The sequence below is a fragment of the Ranitomeya variabilis genome, chromosome 2 (genome assembly GCF_051348905.1).
Source record: "Ranitomeya variabilis isolate aRanVar5 chromosome 2, aRanVar5.hap1, whole genome shotgun sequence".
NCBI lineage: Eukaryota > Metazoa > Chordata > Amphibia > Anura > Dendrobatidae > Ranitomeya > Ranitomeya variabilis.
In genome coordinates, this window is record NC_135233.1 from 670,610,536 (window position 1) to 670,629,499 (window position 18,964).

General features: G+C 45.7%; 1 protein-coding gene across 3 annotated transcripts in view; it reads right to left on the bottom strand.

The window, feature by feature from the left end:
- Window positions 1-18,964, bottom strand: part of ECT2L (epithelial cell transforming 2 like) — a 133,295-nt gene that overhangs the window by 33,141 nt on the left and 81,190 nt on the right. For all 3 annotated transcript variants that reach the window (XM_077289245.1, XM_077289243.1, XM_077289244.1), the window contains 2 exons: window positions 6,596-6,685; window positions 4,079-4,293 (listed from right to left, as the gene is read on the bottom strand). In XM_077289245.1, the coding sequence (XP_077145360.1) occupies window positions 4,079-4,293; window positions 6,596-6,685 (305 nt within the window). The remainder of the gene's footprint in view (window positions 1-4,078; window positions 4,294-6,595; window positions 6,686-18,964) is intronic.

An 18,964-nucleotide genomic window follows, 5' to 3' on the forward strand; every position in this document is an offset into this window, starting at 1 on the left:
TTCAGACAGTGACGACTCCTCTTCCTGATGGTAGTGGAGTCAGTTCTCACTGCTGAATCATCAGAGACAGTTCCAAGTTCTGCAATGCCCCCTCCATTGTGCTATTTCGACAATGCACTTTCCCCTCAAATCACCCCTTTTCCAGCAATCCCTGGAATACAATTAGATGTCACCAATTTTACCCCATTTGAATTTTTCAAAATTTTTGTTACCCCAGAAGTTTTACAATTAATTGCCCACCAAACAAATTTATATGTCCGACAATATATTTCCCAAACACCTACTGCCTTTTATTCCTGTTTCTGGATCCCCACAAATGTATCTGAAATAAAAGCCTCAAGAAGGGTTTAGTAAAAAAAATCCACTCTCCATTCCTACTGGGCAACAGAATCTGTCCACAGCACCCCTGTATTTGCAGCTGTCATCTCCCCAGTCCGTTATGAAACCCTAATGAGATTCCTTCATTTTAGTGATAATTCCCAAGTCCCCCCCAAGAAATGACCCCTGTTATGATCACCTTAACAAATTGACACCCCATATTTCCCTCCTACAAGATTACAATTTGAGGTGTGCTCCTTAGAATGTACAAAAAAGATTCATGAATGTGACAGTGAAAAAAAATGCAAATTGTAATTTTTCAAACTTGTTTTGCATCAACTGCATAAAAAATGGTGGCATCAAACTACTCACTACCTCCCTAGATAAATACATTAGAGGGTATCATTTACAAAAAAAGACATTTATGGGGGTTTTCTGATGTTCTTGAAACACACAGGCTCAGCAAATATGTCATTCTATTCCAAATACAGCCAAATTTGTGTTCCAAAATTCAAATTGTGCCCCTCCTGTTTCGAGTTCTACTGTTTGTCTAAACAGTACTTTTTGAGTATGTGGGGTATCACCGGATGTAAGAACATGGGTAGCAAGCTACGGGTTCCACTTTTTGGTGTTACCTCTTGCAACAGTGAGAAATTTGGGGCTAAAGCAAGATTTTTGTGGAAAAAAAATGAACTTTTCAATATGATGACTTAATGTCATCAAATTATGTGCAGTACCTGTGGGTACAAAACTATACCCCTGGATAAAATCCTTGAGGGGTGTAGTTTCAAAATGGGGTCACTTAAGGGGGTTTACAGTAGATGGCGATGTTGTTACTGTTATATGCTTAGTTGAATGTAATGAATATACTTGTTGTACTTTCTCTCTGGTAAAAGGTCCTTCAGACTTCCTGTTCTGCTGTATTAAGAAGCTGATGCATGTACATCATGTTCTGTGTAGATAAAAGTTGAATTACCCCATATAATCTACTCTCACAAGATTCTTCTGTGACCAAACTATGCAACAATGGGTCCTGCAAATTCAACATGGTGCCTGCCATCTCTTTCAGCCAAATTTGTGTTCCAAAAATTAAAATATTGCCCTTTCTGTTCTGAGCACTGCTGTTTGTCCAAACAGAACTCTTTGACTACATGTAGGTTATCGCCACACTCATAACAAAGTCAGCAACAAGTTGTGTGTTGCACTTTTTGCGGTTACCTTTTGCAAAAGTGAAAAAATTGGGGCTAAAGCAAAATTTTAGAGGTATTTTTTTTTATTTCAATTGCATTCATTTCTGTGTAGCACTTAAGGGTTAAAAAAAAAATTCGACAACAGTGTTGAAGTATTTGAGGGGTGCAGTTTTTAAGTTTCCAATACATAGGCCACTCAAAGTCCATTTAAAGGGAACCTGTCAGCAGGATTGTGCATAGTAACCTACACACAGTGTCAGGTCAGCACCGTTATACTCATTAAAATTATACCTTTGTTGATGAGCAGGTCAGTGGGGGGTGGCTTCATGTGGTGCTCTGATTAGATATTCATAATGCAGACTGCTGACAGGTCACTGATCCCTCACTGACCTGCCCCTAGTTTACATAATTAATATACTAATGTGTGTATTTGAAAAAAAAACATGTCACTTCATCAAAATGGCCTGCGCACTATCGCTTATCAGTTAGTGCCTATTATATTGCTGTGTTGAAAAGAAAAAAAAATCAACATCAAAATGGCGCCTGCGCATTAACATCCATTGCGTTCCAATAGATGCTACTACACAAGCGCCTCCGCCGGCTCTTTGTTGCTGTAGACAAAAAAATTTACACTACACCAAAATGGCGCCAAAGGCGGTGCATGCACAGTAGACTCTATCGTGTACTGATAGATGTGACTGCACAAGCGCCTCCGCCGCCTCCTTGTTGCTGCAGCCAAAAAAATGTATTCTAGTGTTGATAAATATTTTACCGTGGGGACTGAGTTCTTAGCTCCAGTGGTAATTTCCTCTGAGTGCATGCTCCTGCGCACTGGTCCTCTGGTGCCATTTTGTTGTAGTGTAAATTTTTTGGGGCTGCAGCAACAAGAAACCAGTGGAGGCGCTTGCGCTGTAGCATCTACTACGCATGTACCGCCTCTGGCGCCATTATGTTGTAGTGTAAATTTTTTTGGCTGCGGTAACAAGGAGCCAGCGGAGGTACTTGCGCAGTAGCACCTATTGGAACACGATATATGCTAATGCACAGGCGCAGCCAATGGTGCCATTTTGATGGTGATTTTTTTTTCTTTTCAACACAGCAATATAATAGGCACTAACTGATAAGTGATAGTGCACAGGTGCCATCATTTTTCCACGCTCCATGCCACGCCGCATTGATGCAGTAATTAATGCAAAGGGAGCCCCCACCAAGTATTGAGTGCATTTACTGAACATACATTTCACTAGGCAAATATTTCGGATTTTAAAATTATTTTTCAAGCTGGTGTTATAAAGTATTCTAATTTACTGAGATAATGACTTTTGCGTTTTCATTGGCTGTAAGACATAATCATCAACATTACTAGAAATATACACTTGAAATAACTCACTCTGTTTGTAATGATTCTATATAATATATGAGTTTCACTTTTGTATTTAAGAACTGAAATAAATTAACTTTTTGTTGATATTCTAATTTTGTGAGAACCACCTATACTATGTTTTAAAGGGTTACTGTAGTGCCAATGTCCCTGCATGCTTTCTCCCTCAACCCAGCAGGAATGCCGACATACGCCCCATTGCGGCCCTCGTCCTGCACTCTTACTTCTCCTGCTGCTGCTGGCCCAGGGGTCTGCGCACAGCTCACAAATCTCTGGGCACTGTGCGTGGGGCCCTCTTAAAGGGACAGTGCACCATCCTAAAGTGTCCCTAGCCAATGGCTTGGAGACACTTACTATTTAAGGCACCTCCACCTGATGGGAGGTGTCTGAGCAACATGGTTAATCTGTTTCCAACACACTTTCTAGTTGACAATTCCCCAGTACAAGTCAGGTTACCTGTCATGTACCTGTCTGCCCGTACTTGCATTTTGTCCCTTTATTCGTGCCGTGCCCACCTGCACCAGCCAGCCTGTATATCAGTCGTGCCCGCCAGCACTTGTCTGCCTGTACATCAGCCATGCATGTCTGTATACCAGCCGAACCAGATCTGCCAGTCTGTATACCAGCTGTACCTGCCTGCGCCTGCCATGCCAGTCTGTATACCAGTCATGTCTCCCAGTGTTGCGGTCGCTCCTGTCATGTACTTGTCAAGTCCATCTAGTCTTGGCCATTCTATCTACTTTCCCCTGTGGGAGTCAGCTGCCTTGCCTCCAAGGTCTGTCCTGGAGTAGCACCTGGCATCCATTGAGAGCCAAGTCTAACCCCATCATCAGAGCTCTAGCAAAAAATCAGGTGTTCACCTAGTCACACCCATCCAGGCTCTCCTCGGATCACAACACAGTTGTTCCACCACCCCCATTACACCTACACAGACATCTAAATTGGTTTGGGAGTGTAGAAGCTTCTAAGTTTCTCACAGGTTCCCTTTACGATAAATAGTGACTGAATCTAGTTGCAACTATGTGGAGCTCAATGCACTACAATGATATAAATGTATACTCAGTGAGGAACCAACCAATAGGAATTGTATCTCTTAACGGTATGACCTGTAGAGGTAAGCAGCTTCAGCTATAACAGGTGCAGTCTATCTTAGCCAAATTAAAGTCCATTTAATATTTGGTTTACATACTTGTTGACTTGCAAAATATCGAGGATATCGGAGAAGATGATTTGTACATTAGCGATGCTGAGGATGGCTCGGTTAGATGACAAAGCAGCTTTTAGTGGGGCAGCATACACATCTTTTACGATTTCTAACATTTGCACATATTGTCTCTCACTTTGTAAAATTTCTCGAGCAAACTTTGATCGTTTGTCTCCTGGATCTGTTTGTAATCTATTATCCTGTATAAATAAGAAGACACTTTTATTAATAGCATAAATATTCACCAAATGTTACCAATTAAATTAAAAACTGCAGAAGTTCTTACTTTTTTAGATGTATTTTGTGAGAAAAGGATAGACGGTAAATAACCAATGGTGAGATCAGTGCTGATCCTATATAGCATCTGAGCATCACACATGCGCAATGGCAAAATCTGGCAAATATGGCTGTTTTAGTAAATATTTGAATCCCCCCATAATCTGACAAGGGGTATAGGAACACTGGTTATCAACTTATTTCTACATGTATAGGAGGAATAGCAGAAAACAGCACAACACAAGTATAAGAAAATCTGTTCCACAATCGTTATTTCATGGCGAATACAAATATTACATGTCAGAAGTGTTGAGAGTTCACCTTTAAATCACAAATGGAGGTCATTTATGGAGTTGTACAAACATTTATACGTGTAGAAGATTTGATAAAGTGGTTTTTAATTCTGTTTCTTAAAAGGTACTTTGGTGACATTTTTTTATTTTATTTTTTTTTACTTAAATGCATGTAATTGGGACTAAAAATAATTTTTGCAATTGATTCTTATTAAAAATGTTAAAAATGTTGCACCATTTGCTTTCATTAGCGTCTCTGTTGTGTGGTCTGGCTGCTGACGTCTTAGAATATTCACATCTCATCAGTGTATTATTATTATGTATTATATTATTATATAATATATTAAATCAGAAACTATTGATGTTTCTTTAATAGTTTATTTAAACTTACAAAATAATCCAATAAGATTAAAAAATAAAAGAGAAATAAGGAAAAAAAAAGGGAGAAAAACGGATATAGAAGAAAGAAGAGAAGGCAAAAAAAAAAGAAAAGGGGAAGGTGATGGGTTAAGATAGCATCATCTATCGAATAAATCAGTTCAAGAACATGGATAAATATTCATTGGAGTCTCTAAACATGATCCAACTCTGCCAAGTTCGGTAAAAGCTCTCAGATTTAGTTTGGTCACTCCATTCTACATCAGAAATCCATCTTTGAGGCCTACAACTGAACAGAAGGAGCTAAAGGAATCTTGGTCAGAGTTGCCAACTTGACTTCTTATTTTTTCTCGACAGCTCACCAAAAAATCACGGACAAACAATATTTGTTATGGACACATTGGAAAACTATAATAAACCATTATGATTATAAGTGACATGTCTACAGCCCATAATTCTGATATGAAGGCATGAGCCACATTCACTGTAAAGTGTAAAATGTTGATAATTACAGTTATAATAATCTGTATAAGATTCTTCAGCTTCAAAAAATCACAGACGTCTTCAATTTTTTTTACGGACAGGTCAAAAGAGTGCCCTATTTTTACGGACTGTCCTGGAATTTGAGAACAGTTAGCAACCTTGATCTTAGTTTGTCATCTTTTTGGGCATAATGGAACGGCTAACTGTTTCAAGAATTCTTTTTTAATATTTTTAAATGGACCTGCAATCATAGAGAGAAGCCTGGTCTAGGGAGCTCTAGATAAATCCTCACCAGATATAGGTTTGTTCCAGAGTTGATGGATTGAGGGACACCTCCACCATGTATGGAGCATAGAACCATCTGCAGTTTCACACCTCCAACCTTGTTTGTAAACTGACGGGTATATATTCTACGTATATCAACTGGGCATTGGTACCATCGAGTGATAATTTTATAGGTTTTTTTTGCACCCTACATGCCATAGGTAGCAGAAGACAGCCTCATTCCACTGCTCCTCAGAGAAGCAAGACCCAATTCCCCTCTCCCATTCTCTTACGAACCGCTTGAAATATACAGTTCTAATTGTACATAAGAAAACCATGACAAAGGTTTATCTGGATTCTTTAGCTCAATTAAGGTTGGCAAAGTGAGAGAAAAATATTTTTAAATGATACACAACTGCAATTATGATTTTTAGCACCAAATGCATGCATTTAAGACAAAACATTTCCTCAAAGATGGATAATCTCCTTTCAAATTGAAAGGAAAGGAGGTAAGTCATTCTTGTAAAAGAAAAAAAAAAAGAACCTGCCACCCAAATATATGTCTTACCTACCCGGCCTTTGGGAGTTTCAACTAAATAAAAAAAAGCAGGGAATATGACACTGAATATATTCTCTCTCGAACATTCACACCTTTTTTTAAAAAACAAATTGGGATTTTTTTCAGTTTGCAAATTTATTTTGTAAACCAAAAAGAAAATAAGGTAGTTAGGTATTTAATGTTCACATATCAGAATCTGGAATTTTCCGCAACTTGTATCATAGCTAAGAGCATAGTAATAATAGCTACCAGCAATGTCAGCGACTGGAACGTGATTTCAGAGCTACGTTGGTACTGAGCACCTTGGCCACTTCGGTCAACCTCAAGATTATCTTCCTGCTGCAAAAACAAAAAATATCAGAAAATGTTTGTTTTTTTCTTGTCTTTAGGTAACAAATGTAAGGATTCTGTGAAGCAATACTGGAATTGCTCCACACATCCTTGGATTCATAGTCTTCCACCTGTACAGTTTTCCAAGTATGAAAAAGTGTTTTCCATTTTCAGGAAGACTCTGTCTCCAGACACAGATTGTTTTAAAAAACAAACTGGGCTTTACGCGCCTCCCCCCCAGGTCTAGTGATGAGTCTTCTCTGTTCCCAGTGTGTATTATTGTCTGCAGCGCTGAGCTAAGCAGCTCAGCTCATGTCCTCTATTCCAAGAGACCCACTGTCCTTACTGATTGGCTGCAGCACTGTCAAAGTGACGTGAACTCTACAGACAATAACAAATACCAGTGGCTGAGACTCGGTGCTGGACCGGGGAGAGTAAGTACAGAAGTTAGTTTGTTTCTGCAGCTGAGGGAGAGGGGATTTCTGAAGACAGAAAACTCCTTTAACCCCTTAGTGACAGAGCCAATTTGGTACTTAATGACCAGGCCAATTTTTACAATTCTGACCACTGTCACTTTATGAGGTTATAACTCTGGAACGCTTCAACGGATCCTGCTGATTCTGAGATTGTTTTTTCGTGACATATTGTACTTCATGTTAGTGGTAACATTTATTCGATATTACTTGCGATTATTTATGAAAAAAATGGAAATATGGCAAAAAAATTTAAAATTTAGCAATTTTCAAACTTTGGATTTTTATGCCCTTAAATCAGAGAGATATGTGTAGCGCCCCCCACCACCGCAGGGCCGAGGGGTACCCGGTACCGGGCCTCGGAGTCTCTGCTCTGGGGTTGTCACGGCGGCTAGGCCCCGGTCTGTGACCCTGCCGTGGGGCGCACAGTTCTATAACAGGTGTGGATGATGTTAGTGGTGATGCGGTGCAGAAAATAACGAGGACACCAGGTTGCAGTCTCCTTACCTCTTTACTGAAGATCTCTGGGTCCTCAGTCCGGAATACGGTTCACCAGGCTGCGCAAGTCCGGCCGGTCCGATGGCACCTCCAGAGCTCACTTCACAGGTGGAAATCGGTGCCTTCCTTCTAGCGCTATGTGTTGCGGTCCTCCCCTGCTGTGCTTACGGAAAGTCCCCACAACCGTTGTGTCTGTTTCTTAAGTTCCCTCACAACTCGATTAAATGATGTTCTTCTAATCCTCCGTCCCTCCCTGTTGTTCTGGTTGGGACGGCACCCGTTTGACGGGTAGGCTCGGAGCTCTTCCGGGACCCTAGAGTCGCCCCTCTCCACAAGGTGCCCCCCAAGACTTCATAGGTGATTTGTGTGAGACAGCCCGCCTTAGACTGACTGTCCTGCCGCTGTTTAGAGTATTGCCTGAAGCTGAATGTTATGATACTCCCTCGGCGTTCCGGCCACCGGTAGTGCGCCTCAGTAGGGTGTTGCTCCGGTCTTACAGCACGACCCCTACTGGTATTCTCCTATCGCTTGATCTCGTTTCTCACTCAGCACAATCTATCTCGCTTCTTAGTCCTTTCTTGGGCCCCGCCGCTTCCCGGAGCTGGCGCGGACCCGTTACGTTCTTTCCAATGCCAAGCCTCTGTCAGGATCCCACCCCTGACAGAGACCCTACTGTCTCTTCCTCCACAACACCCTCTGCCACCAGGTGTTGCTTCGTCCAATCCAGTCAGCTTTCTGATCTAACTTCCTGCCTGACCCCCAGTTTACCCACTATGGTGGGGAGTGGCCTAATGAATAGCACCCTTAGCTCCCCCCGGAGGCCCAGCTGTGAAATGTATTGGTGTCTGTGATACCTGATCAGATGAACCCCTTCAGTGCCATCAGACGCACCGTAGCTCCCCATAGTGGCGGAGCCACAGTACTGCAACGACCAGGACTCTGGGGCGCTGCACTCCCCCCTGGTTAAACACAGTACTCCGGGACTGGGAAGAAAACAACAATACAAGTTAGCAAAAATAGTAGTTACTCACCGATAACGGTGTTTCTCTGAGCCCATGACGGCACCACGGAGAGAGGGGATCCGCCCACCAAGGACAGGAAACCTACAGATAAAAAGGCGGTACCTCTCTCCCGCATCAGTTTGTTTACAGAGCATAAAGGGAACATCAGGTTAATGATTACAAATGTTACTACATTACTAAACCTTTAATAAAGATACCGCGTGCTTATAGATTATATACATAACTAAACATTATAAATGTGTGCACACCCACGCGTGAGGGAGGGAATGTACGGGTGCCGTCATGGGCTCAGAGAAACACCGTTATCGGTGAGTAACTACTATTTTCTCTGTCCCCCATGACGGCACCACGGAGAGAATTGCAGAGACTGTCTACATTAGGGAGGGACTACCGCTTCCAGAACCCTTCTACCAAAGGTAAGGTCTGAAGAAGAATTTAAGTCCAACCGATAGTGCCTAAAGAAAGTTGAGGGTGAAGACCAAGTAGCAGCTCTACATATCTGGTCTATTGTCGCTCCGGCTCTCTCTGCCCAGGAAGCCGCCATCGCCCTAGTTGAATGAGCTTTAACTTCCCCTGGAGCTGGCATCCCACTTGAAGTATAGGCAAGGTTGATGGCATCTCTGATCCACCTTGCCAACGTACCCTTGGAGGCCTTCTTGCCTTTCCGAGGGCCCTGAAAACACACAAAGAGAGAACCTTCCTCTCTACACTCCCTAGTAGCCTCCAGGTAATGGATGAGACACCTTCTAACATCCAATGTGTGTAGTGATTTTTCCCCCTCGTTTTTAGGGTTAGGACAAAAGGAGGGAAGAGAGATCTCTTGGGACCTATGGAACCGGGAGGCCACTTTTGGTAAGTATGCTGGATCAGTTTTTAACACCACCCTGTCCTCCAATATTAGCGTGAAGGGTGGCCCGGCTGACAAGGCTTGTATGTCGCTAATTCTTCGGGCTGAAGTGAGGGCTACCAAAAGGGAGGTCTTAAAGGATAGAATCTTTAAGGGAAGTTCTTTTAAGGGCTCAAAGGGTGCTTTGGTGAGGGCCGTAAGAACTAGATTTAAGTCCCACTGTGGGGCTCTACGTGAGGGTAGAGGCCTAGATCTTTCTGCCGCCTTAATGAATCTGGACACCCAACGATTCTTTGCTAGATTGTAATTAAATAGTGCCCCCAGTGCGGCAATATGAACCTTCAGTGTGTTAGTGGCTAGGCCTTTTTCCAGCCCATTTTGCGGAAATTCTAACACTAATTTGAGAGGGATTCCTTCGGAGATTTTTGCCCCTGAGGAAGAGAGGAATTTCTTCCAGATTTTACCATACTGTCTAGTAGTTGTTAATTTCCTACTTTTTAAGAGGGTTGACACTAGACCTTGAGAAAAACCTTTCTCTATCAGTAACCCCCTCTCAAATTCCAGGCTGTCATGTGTAACCTCGCTACCTGCGGGTGTGTTACTGGTCCCTGGAATAGGAGATTGGGCAGGTCTGGGAGTATCCAAGGGTCTGTTATGGACATCCTTCTGGCCCAGGAAAACCAAGTTCTCTTCGGCCAGTAAGGGGCAATCAATATCACCCGGGCGCTGTCCTCCCTTATTTTCCTCAGAACCGCTGGTATCAGTGTGATAGGGGGAAACGCATATGCTAGCTTGTGCTTCCAAGGAATCATGAAAGCATCCAGCGCCACCGGGTTCCCTGCTGGGTTTATGGAACAAAAGGGGGTCACCTTCCGATTTAGATTGTTCGCGAAGAGATCTATTGTCGGAACCCCCCACATCTCCGTTATCCGATTGAATATGGACTGGTTCAGTTCCCATTCCCCCTGTTTTAGGCACACCCGACTTAGGTAGTCTGCCTTGACATTGTCCACCCCTTTTATGTGAAGTGCCGTCAAAGATGCTAAATTTTCCTCGGCCATCTGTAAGATTGAATGTGTGACTTCCATCAGTGGTTGAGAGTGTGTTCCCCCCTGATGGTTTATGTAGGCCACTACCACTCTGTTGTCTGAAAACAGTCTTACATGATGTGAGTGAAGGGGTTTTTGGAATTCTGTAAGAGCGAATTTTACTGCCAGTAACTCCCTCATGTTGGAGGATGCTTCTTTTACGTCGTCTGACCATGTCCCCTGAACCACTAGATCGTGTAGGTGAGCCCCCCCACCCGAAGGGACTTGCGTCTGTGGTTACCACTTTTGACACTGGAATCACCCATGGTAGACCGCGGCCCAAGTTGCTGTCTTTTGTCCACCAATCTAGCGAGAGAATTGTGTTTAATGAGAAGGTGAACCGACCTTCTAAATTTCCCTTCAGGAAAATTTCTTCCGCTAATGTCTGCCATTGCAGCTCCCTTGTATGTGCCTGGGCCCATTGGACGGCAGAAATGCAGGCCGTCATGGACCCGAGGAGAGACATTGCCTCTCGAAGTGATATAGAGGGAAGATCTCTTACCCTGGACACTAACCCCACCACCTTTTGGATCTTTTCTTGGGGTAGGCGACATTCCTGGGAGATGGAATCCAACGTGATCCCCAGGTACTCCTGAATCTGACTCGGTATTAGTTTGGACTTCTTCAGATTCAGGAGCCACCCCAAGCTTTCCAAAGAGTCCATAACTAACTGTAGCTGGTTTTTGCAATGTTGGGGAGAGTTGCCCATTATCAGGAAATCGTCCAGGTATGGGACGATTAGGGTGTTTTGTTTCCTCAGGTCTGCCATGACTTCGGCTATCAATTTGGTAAATACCCTTGGGGCTATTGCGAGACCAAATGGTAGGGCTGTAAACTGGTAGTGCTTTACCATCCCTCCTATTTCGATTGCCACCCTGAGGAATTTTTGGAAGTCTTTGTGAATGGGGACGTGGTAGTATGCGTCCTTTAGGTCGAGCACTACCATGAAACAATGCGGAAACAACATTTTGACTGCTGTCTTTATTGTCTCCATTTTGAAAGGTTCCACAATCAGGTGTTTGTTTAAATTTTTTAAATTGATAATCGTCCTGAAAGATCCGTCTGGCTTTTTCCTGAGAAAAATCGGAGAGTAGAACCCTCTCCCCTCTTTCTCGGGGGGGGACCTCCAGAAGAACCCCTTTGTCTAGCAATGTTGTGAGTTCCTGTTCCAGAGCTATCCGCTCCTGTGGAGAAGCTCTCTGGGATGTCACCAGGAAGGATGGCTGAGGGAACGTAAGAAATTTGAATTTTAGTCCCGACTGTACCAAATCCAGAATCCAGGCACTGCTGGTTATCTTTTCCCAGGCTGAAAGGAAGAGGGACAATCTTCCTCCCACTTGGGGCAAAAGTTCATTGTGATGGTTTTTTGGGATCAGTGGGGCTTTTGTTGAAGATAAACCCTTTGCTCTTATTCTTTTTGTCTTCCCATCTGTCCTGCGGTCTAGGTGGCTTCCTACGGAAGAATTTTTTACTCCGAAAAGGACGTTTATAAGATGGGTATTGCAGGACGGGAAAGGACTTCTTTTTGTCCCCTGCCTTTTCCAAAATATCATCCAGAGTAGAGCCGAAAAGAAATTCTCCCTCACAAGGAATATTACAAAGTTTAGCCTTTGTTTGGAGGTCTCCGGGCCAACATTTGAGCCAGAGGGCTCTTCTGGCTGCATTGGAGAACACCGCTGACCTGGCCGAAAGCCTGATTGAGTCTGCCGACGCATCGGCCAGAAAAGCGGCTGCCCCTTTCATTACTGGTAGGGTATTCAGTATACTGTCTCTGGATGCTTTATCTTTGAGCTGGGATTCCAGCTGGTCAAGCCACACCATAAGGGAGCGGGACGTGCAAGCTGCGGCCACCGCTGGTTTTAGGCCCCCTCCTGCTGCTTCCCAGGAACTTTTTAGGAAAGCATCCGCTTTTTTATCCATGGGATCCTTTAAGACCCCCATGTCTTCAAAAGGTAGGGCAAACTTTTTTGACGCTTTAGCGATTGCCACGTCTAATTTAGGTGCTTTTTCCCAAAAGGAGCATGCAGGGTCTTCAAAAGGGTATTTCCTTTTGGGTGTAAGTAGGGCCTTTCTTAAAGGTTTTTTCCATTCTTTATTTATTAAGGCTTGTATTTTGTCATTAAGGGGAAACACCCTTCTTTTTTTCTGCTCCAGTCCACCGAACATGATGTCTTGGACTGATTTTTTAGTGTGGGAATCAGCGAGGCCCATGGTACTTCTGACTGCTTTAATTAGGGAGTCTGTTTCTTCTAATGGGAAACAACTACGACCTCTCTGAGAAGAGGATGATGAAGAGGATGATGAAGAAGAATCGGAGGAATTTGAACTAATCTCCCCACTATCTGAGGGACTAGAGTCAGATATAGGGATATTTTGTTTAATCTTTTTACGTTTTTTACCCTCCTGGAGAGACTTAAAGGTATCTTCCACCTGAGTTTTAATTAATGTTTTGAGTTCTGTGGCGAACCCTGGAAGCCCTTCACATAGAGTCTCTTCCATACAGGATTTACATAATCTTTTTTCCCAGGAGGCAGGTAAATCTTCTTTACAAAGGGCGCAGATCCTATGTTTGGACTTCCCTGCGCTCTTCCTTCCCTAGAACAACAAAAGAAAGGTAGGCTCTATTAGCCGGAGCATTCACGGAGATCACTCACCACCTGAGAACCCTCAGTACCGGCTGTGGATGGTCCGTATCGACAGTATGGTGCTCCTTCGATCCGGATGTAGCACTAGAATTTTTGCTGTGCTGAGATCCAGACCGTGCTCCAGTTGCACGCCGCTGGACATGAGAGGTAGCTTGCCCCTGCTGCCGGCGTTTTTGCTGCTGCTGCTGCTGCGGTGCCTGCGTTTGCTGCGCTGGTGAGCCCTGCAATTCGGGGTCACTCATGGCTGCTGAGGAACGCTGGCTGTACTCCAATAGAGCAACTAGCCAGGGAGACAGGACTCATTTAAATAGTCAGCGCGCCGGTTCCCGCGCGCTCCCCGATGCTAGATTTGCGCATGCGCGAATCCCAGCATGCACCGCGCCGTCCCAGCAAGCTTTGCGCCGCCCAGAATGCCCTGCTTCGACCAGCAGGCATTGCGGCACCCGCGCATGCGCGTTACCAACCCGGAAGTGCGGCACCATGCCGCTTGATGCTTCCTGGAGCGCTGTTCACGTGCGCATTGTCGCGCCGTGCACCACCTTATGGAGGGACCCCTCACCGTGGTTTTCGCGGGTGTGTGCCATGTGGAACCCCCACGCAGTGAGGATTCCTCTAGGAGCCGCAGCGCTGCTGCTGCAGCCCCCCGCTCACCCTAGAGACCTACTGATCCCAGCGGTGGCGCATCGGGTGGCCCAGCCTAGCCGAGGCAGGGAACCCCCGCTGCCTGAACCGGTCTGACTGGCCCCGGAATCCAACGACGATCTGAGGTAAGATCTGCTGCAGGTCCCGTCAAGGACAGGAAACCAAACTGATGCGGGAGAGAGGTACCGCCTTTTTATCTGTAGGTTTCCTGTCCTTGGTGGGCGCATCCCCTCTCTCCGTGGTGCCGTCATGGGGGACAGAGAAAAGACATACAATTTTGTTGAGTGCAATAACAATAAGTATACTTGAACAGGCTTCCCTTTATGGGAGGTACGGACACTTGAACGTTACAAACATGGTTAAATATCATAGCAACATGCTATAATTAGCTTCTCTTACCCAACCGGGTATTCTACTAAGTACAAAATTGTTGAACAATAATTTAACGTTGCCTTTAAGGACATACACTCTGCATCCACTAAAGACCTTCCTATAATCACATTATAAGGCAATTTAACTTTTACATTCTCCTTCTTTAAATCTGCAGGACCGCCTGTCCTATCGGCACCAGACCTACTGCCTCTCCTTTCTGTTACAGGACCGCCCCGTTCAGCCAGGGCCTACTGCCTTTTCAACTACTATACACAGTATAGAACATAACATTACTTTCAGTTTAAGAGCACTAAGTCATCTCTACATGACTCCTATGAGGACTCAGGGTTTACCTTCTATCCTAACTATCTATCAGCATTATCAAAACATTTTCTATTGAACATTAAGCCTTCTCATTATCTTTCTCTCTTTCTTTCTATCATGCATGCTGGACACCACGTCTATCCCTACGGGTCCACTGCATCCTTCTTCTATCTTTCACCTTTTTCCTCTCAGATAACATCCTTAACATTTCTTCACAATTAATCAGTTGAACACATATAACTTTCTCGTACAAACATTATCATCACTTTTCTCTCATCAACATTATTGCTACTTGTCTTAAGCAATATTACTACTGAAGTGCGGCAAATGAACATCCCCTTTAAGAGGGGACCAAGTCTCTGCGAGGTAGCGTATCTTCTCAAGCTACCAGTCCATACTCAGCAAAGGTTCCAGTGCGGTATCTTCGCAAAGAGTCCTTCTTTAAGTAAAACCAGTAGGGAGCGCCTTTAATAAGGTGCAAACTATATACACGAAGTTCGGATCATGCACTGTTCATGATTTCAGCAGTTTTTTAAATAACGTAGAAAAATAGAAAATAACTAAAAACAATAGGGATCCCGGGTCAACAAAGGGATCCCTTTAAGAGTTTACCCTGAACGGGTTTAGCAAAACAACAGGAAAACAGCAACTATTTACAGATTCATGGTATCGAGGTTTATCCTTCTAAGTCTGGAGGCGGCTTCCGTGAGTACCGGTCTCCTCCCGCCACCACATAAAGGGCGTCCGCTCCCTGGATAGGGGTCTGGGTACTCACGGTTCTCCTTGGAGTGATGGCCCGTAAGCATTTGGCGCACAGGGAGATCGGGGCAATGACCGCCGGCCTCGGGGAATCATCAGAGGGGGGTACTGTCACTTCTGGCTTGTATTTACGCACATGCAGGGCATACCACCCCTTATCCCCCCAGTGGCGGGTGTACCGAACCCGGTCTCCCGGGTAAAGGTCCCGGCCTGGGTGTCCCTCAATAAGGTGCGCTTCCACATCCCGCCGGTTTACAAACACTTCCAAGGCGAGACCGGGCTCCTTGATGAAGCCCCAACCTCCCTGCAGCCGGAAGGTGTTGATCACGCCATATCGCTGCGGGCCCCAGTTCTCCTCAGCAGCCTGTCTGACTTGGGCTTTATTCTGAAGGTCTTTCTCTCGCTCAGCCTGACGCCGGAGCTCTTTCTTGCGGGCCCACTCCTCTTCTTGCTGGTGTAGTTGTTGGCGGTATTCCCTCTGGCGGATGACCTCGATACTTTCCCCCTCCTCCTGGGCATCCCCTGGAAACCCCATCAGATTGGTAGTGGCTGCGCGGGTCCATTTGAAGGTTACCCATTCTCCCTGGAGCTGCGTGGGTCGTTTAATGGGCTGTAGGGGGCGATCGGCCGTCTGCAGAGTTTCCCAGGGCCTCTCGCATTCAATGCGGCTACACACCCGTCCGGGTGGTCGTGGTGGGGGCGAGTCTACATCCACCAGCAGGGGCTCTTCAATCGCCGCGCCCGGATCGGCGCCGTTACCTGCTCCCGCCGCATCTCCGGTGTCGGTCTCCTCTGTAGTCGACTGTGAGATCGATGCCTGGTGCAGGTGCGGCTCCTCGCCAGGGATGGTTGCTCGCTGGCACAGACTCCGGAACTGCCGGCACAGCTCCTCCACTTCCGCCCCAAGGATTTCCTGATTAGTAATGCAGCCTGGTAAAGACTCCACCGGCTCCCATTGGTAGAACCTGGCACAGGTCTTCTCTCCCTCTCCGGGGTGACTTCCGCGCTCCATGCTGCCAATCGGATTCTGCCTCGTGGTCTCCCGAGGTTCTCGCCCCTCCCCGTCCGGAGGGCGGCCTTTCTCTCCTCCACCATCCCACACTAGGAGGCGGGCCCTTCTCCTTGATGGGCATATTCTCTGGACATAGTAATATCGGTGAGGGGCGGGTTCCATCTTCGCGCCACTCTTCCAAGCTACGCCCACGAGGACACGCCCCATGGTCCCTACGCGCCACATAGTGTTATAATGGCGGCGGTTTTGGCGGGGAATGTCGTAACACAGTCTTTGCAACATAGTACGGTCCTAGCACAATAAACCACAGTTCTAAGGCACACATGACCTGATTCTTCAGGCTTAAGTAGATCCTGTTCGTGACGCCAAGTTGTAGCGCCCCCCACCGCCGCAGGGCCGAGGGGTACCCGGTACCGGGCCTCGGAGTCTCTGCTCTGGGGTTGTCACGGCGGCTAGGCCCCGGTCTGTGACCCTGCCGTGGGGCGCACAGTTCTATAACAGGTGTGGATGATGTTAGTGGTGATGCGGTGCAGAAAATAACGAGGACACCAGGTTGCAGTCTCTTTACCTCTTTACTGAAGATCTCTGGGTCCTCAGTCCGGAATACGGTTCACCAGGCTGCGCAAGTCCGGCCGGTCCGATGGCACCTCCAGAGCTCACTTCACAGGTGGAAATCGGTGCCTTCCTTCTAGCGCTATGTGTTGCGGTCCTCCCCTGCTGTGCTTACGGAAAGTCCCCACAACCGTTGTGTCTGTTTCTTAAGTTCCCTCACAACTCGATTAAATGATGTTCTTCTAATCCTCCGTCCCTCCCTGTTGTTCTGGTTGGGACGGCACCCGTTTGATGGGTAGGCTCGGAGCTCTTCCGGGACCCTAGAGTCGCCCCTCTCCACAAGGTGCCCCCCAAGACTTCATAGGTGATTTGTGTGAGACAGCCCGCCTTAGACTGACTGTCCTGCCGCTGTTTAGAGTATTGCCTGAAGCTGAATGTTATGATACTCCCTCGGCGTTCCGGCCACCGGTAGTGCGCCTCAGTAGGGTGTTGCTCCGGTCTTACAGCACGACCCCTACTGGTATTCTCCTATCGCTTGATCTCGTTTCTCACTCAGCACAATCTATCTCGCTTCTTAGTCCTTTCTTGGGCCCCGCCGCTTCCCGGAGCTGGCGCGGACCCGTTACGTTCTTTCCAATGCCAAGCCTCTGTCAGGATCCCACCCCTGACAGAGACCCTACTGTCTCTTCCTCCACAACACCCTCTGCCACCAGGTGTTGCTTCGTCCAATCCAGTCAGCTTTCTGATCTAACTTCCTGCCTGACCCCCAGTTTACCCACTATGGTGGGGAGTGGCCTAATGAATAGCACCCTTAGCTCCCCCCGGAGGCCCAGCTGTGAAATGTATTGGTGTCTGTGATACCTGATCAGATGAACCCCTTCAGTGCCATCAGACGCACCGTAGCTCCCCATAGTGGCGGAGCCACAGTACTGCAACGACCAGGACTCTGGGGCGCTGCATATGTCACAAAAAAATAGTTAATAAATAACATTTCCCACATGTCTACTTTACATCAGCACAATTTTGGAACCAAAATTTTTTTTTGTTAGGGAGTTATAAGGGTTAAAAGTTGACCAGCAATTTCTCATTTTTACAACACCATTTTTTTTTAGGGACCACATCACATTTGAAGTCATTTTGAGGGGTCAATATGATCGAAAATAACCAAGTGTGACACCATTCTAAAAACTGCACCCCTCAAGGTGCTCAAAACCACATTCAAGAAGTTTATTAACCCTTTACGTGCTTCACAGGAACTGAAACAATGTGGAAGGCAAAAATGAACATTTAACTTTTTTTTGCAAACATTTTGCTTCAGAACCATTTTTTTTAATTTTCACAAGTGTAAAAACAGAAATTTAACCATAAATGTTGTTGTGCAATTTCTCCTGAATACGCCGATACCCCATATGTGGGGGTAAACCACTGTTTGGGCGCACCGCAGAGCTTGGAAGAGAAGGAGCGCCGTTTGACTTTTTCAATGCAGAATTGGCTGGAATTGAGATCGGATGCCATGTCACGTTTAGAGAGCCCCTGATGTGCCTAAACAGTGGAAACCCCCCACAAGTGACCCCATTTTGGAAACTAGACCCCTTAAGGAACTTATCTAGATGTGTGGTGAGCACTTTGAGCCCCCAAGTGCTTCACAGAAGTTTATAAAGTAGAGCCATGAAAATAAAAAATCTCATTTGTTTACACAAAAATGATCTTTTCGCCCACAATTTCTTATTTTCACAAGGGTAACAGGAGAAATTAGACCACAAAAGTTGTTGTGCAATTTCTCCTGAGTACATCGATACCCCATATGTGGGGGTAAACCACTGTTTGGGCGCACTGCAGAGCTTGGAAGAGAAGGAGTGCCGTTTTACTTTTTCGATACAGAATTGGCTGGAATTGAGATCGGACGCCATGTCGCGTTTGGAGAGCCCCTGATGTGCCTAAACAGTGGAATCCCCCCACAAGTGACACCATTTTGGAACCTAGACCCCTTAAGGAACTTATCTAGATGTGTGGTGAGCACTTTAAACCCCCAGGTGCTTCACGGAAGGTTATAG